The sequence below is a fragment of the Lactuca serriola genome, chromosome 1, assembly GCF_051521515.1.
Source record: "Lactuca serriola cultivar US96UC23 chromosome 1, Lser_US96UC23_V15, whole genome shotgun sequence".
Taxonomy (NCBI): domain Eukaryota; kingdom Viridiplantae; phylum Streptophyta; class Magnoliopsida; order Asterales; family Asteraceae; genus Lactuca; species Lactuca serriola.
Genome location: NC_136408.1, coordinates 244921740 through 244924567, shown reverse-complemented (window position 1 = coordinate 244924567; position 2828 = coordinate 244921740). Strand labels below are relative to the sequence as shown.

Sequence of the window (2828 nt, the reverse complement as noted above, 5' to 3'; positions counted from 1 at the left end):
GGGGCACGAATGCTATTTTTACTGCAGCTTGTTCTTCCAAGGATCGATTACATAGTAAACCGTTGGGTTTTTCTGGAGCATATGGTCGAGTCTCGGGCAATAACTGTTCGGAAGAGGATCTATCACATCCCCCGGGATTCTCAAACCAGCGGGTTTCGATTTCAGGGAACAGTCAAAGTGTTTCAGGTGGCATTGGAAAAAATAATTCATTCCTAAATGAATTACAAAAAACAATTGCTATGAGAGAAATTTTGGGGTATAATATGGACGGTTGTATGGATAGTGTTACAGAAATTCTAAAAGGTCACGTTAAGAGGCAAGTTCCAAAATGAATTGTTTATTAATTAACATCCAAGGGGCGGGCTCCAGTGATAAGAGGAGTTGGATAAGAAAACTATGTAATCGTCATAAAATGAATTTTTTAGCTATTCAAGAAACTAAGTTAGAGAGCATTGACTTAGTTATGGCTAGATCTTTTTGGGGTAATTCTTCCTTTATGCATGCTTTTTCTCCCTCCCGTGGAGCTTCTGGGGGTATTATGATCATTTGGGATGTGGATTTGATTTCACAAAATCGTGTTTCCATTCATGATGGATTTGTTGCTATAGAAGTGGTTTGGGTTCCTTCGGGTATCCTAGTGAATTTTATAGTTGTGTACGCTCATCAAGGGATTAGTAATAAAAGACTTTTTTGGAATGAAATTTATAATTATATCTCCAACTCTGCTGGGGAATGTATTGTTATGGGGGACTTCAATGAAGTCAGAGACGAGTCTGAGAGATTGGGTTTGATATTTAATATGTCTTCTGCGAGAGTTTTTAATGATTTTATTAATTCTCTTGATCTTTTTGACGTTCCTTTGGGTGGCCCTCGATTTACTTGGAGCGATAAATGGGGTTCAAAATTCAGTAAGCTTGACAGATTTTTGGTTATGGAAGGCTTTTTGGATTCTTTTCCTCACCTTTCAGCTATGGTCTTGGAAAAGAATATTCCCGATCACCGCCCTATTCTTCTTCTGGAGCATCGAGTAGATTATGGTCCAACTCCTTTTCACTTATTTCATTCTTGGTTCGATATGGAGGGGTTTGAAAACATTGTTTGGGAGACTTGGGCTACCAAGATGGTGGAGATGGAGTTGACTAACCCTTGGGTTATCTTTAAGAAAAAACTTCAGCTTCTTAAATCTAATCTCAGGGAGTGGAACTCCAATCACCGTGTTATGGCGGGTAGTAAAAGGAAAAATCTGCAAGATTTTTTAGAGTCTATTGATAATAGGCTCATGGAAGATGAAGGCTCTGCTTACTTGAGAGAACAAAGAGTTTCTTTATTAAAGGAGATGTCTGATCTTGATCATCTTGATCTCGTTCAAAAAGCTAAAATTCAATGGGGGCATCGAAGGGGACGAGATCTCTAAATTTTTCCATGGTACGCTTAATCGTAAAAGGCGACAAATTAGTATCCGTGGTTTGATGATCGATGATGTGTGGGTGGATAATCCGGACAATGTTAAAGAAGGATTTCACAATTATTTTCAGTCTCTATTTAAGAAGAACTCTTCAAGAAGACCGGTAACAGACGGTGCTCTTTAGTACCCTATCCCAAATGCAAGTTGATTATTTGCAGTCTCCTTTTTCCCGCGAGGAGATAAAAAAGGCTGTTTGGGACTGTGGTTCCAATAAAGCACCTGGACCTGATGGGTTTACTTTCGGATTTTTAAAAAGATATTGGGACCTAGTTGCTACTGATGTTGAGGCTTTTGTTCATCATTTTTTCCACCATTCTATCATTCCCAAGGGGTGCAATGCTTTGTTTTTCACTATTATTCCAAAAGTGAGAGATCCTAAAACTCCAAAAGATTTTAGACCCATTAGCCTTATAGGTTGCCAATACAAAATTATTGGTAAACTTCTGGCAAATCGTCTTGTAGAAGTTATTCATAGCGTCGTTAGTCTTGAGCAATCTGCTTTCATAAAAGGCAGACAAATCCTGGATGGTCCCTTTCTCCTAAATGAATTGGTTGCTTAGAGTAAGTCTTCCAATAATCCTTTGATGATTTTCAAGGTCGACTTTGAGAAGGCTTTTGACTCCTTATCTTGGGATTACTTATTGGAAATTATGTCCATTATGGGTTTTGGGTCCACGTGGTGTCGGTGGATTAAGGAGCTTTTATCGACTGGTAGGGCTTCTGTGCTAGTTAATGGTTCCCCGACTGGTGAATTTCAAATTCACCGTGGGTTGAGACAGGGTGATCCCTTATCCCCTTTTTTGTTTATTTTGGCTATGGAGGGTCTTCATATTGCACTGATGAGGGCTCGTGCTGGGAATGCTCTTAGAGGGGTCTCTATTTATGGAATTGAGATTACACATCTCCTTTACGCAGATGATGTTATGTTGATTACTCCTTGGGATCCTGAGAACGCCAATCGTCTCCTTCGTATCCTGAGATGTTTTTATTTAGCTTCTACGCTTAAAATCCACTTACGTAAAAGTAAATTGATTGGTGTTGGAATTTCTTTTTCCAATGTTCTTGTGGTGGCTAACAGGATTGGTTGTGTAGCTTATATGCTCCCTTTTTCTCATCTTGGTATCCCGGTAGGTCAGCCTATGACTCGAAAATCCACTTGGGCCCCCTTGATTGATAGGTTTCGTTCCAAGCTCTCGAACTGGAAGGCTAAATGTCTCTTGTTTTAAGGTCGTCTTACTTTGGTGAAGTCTGTCCTGGGCTCTTTAGGGAGTTACCTGATTTCTGCTTTCCTTGCTCCTATTTCGGTTTTGAAGGTTCTTGAAAGCTTGAGGGCGAGATTTTTTTTGGGGTGCTGATATTGATG

General features: G+C 39.7%; 1 protein-coding gene across 1 annotated transcript; it reads left to right on the top strand.

Moving 5' to 3' along the window:
• The first annotated feature begins 463 nt into the window (after positions 1-463).
• On the top strand, positions 464-1414 carry LOC145066955 (uncharacterized). Its single transcript, XM_079014190.1, has one exon. It carries the CDS (start codon positions 464-466, stop codon positions 1412-1414), a length of 951 nt encoding a protein of 316 aa, XP_078870316.1.
• Positions 1415-2828: the final 1414 nt, after the last annotated feature.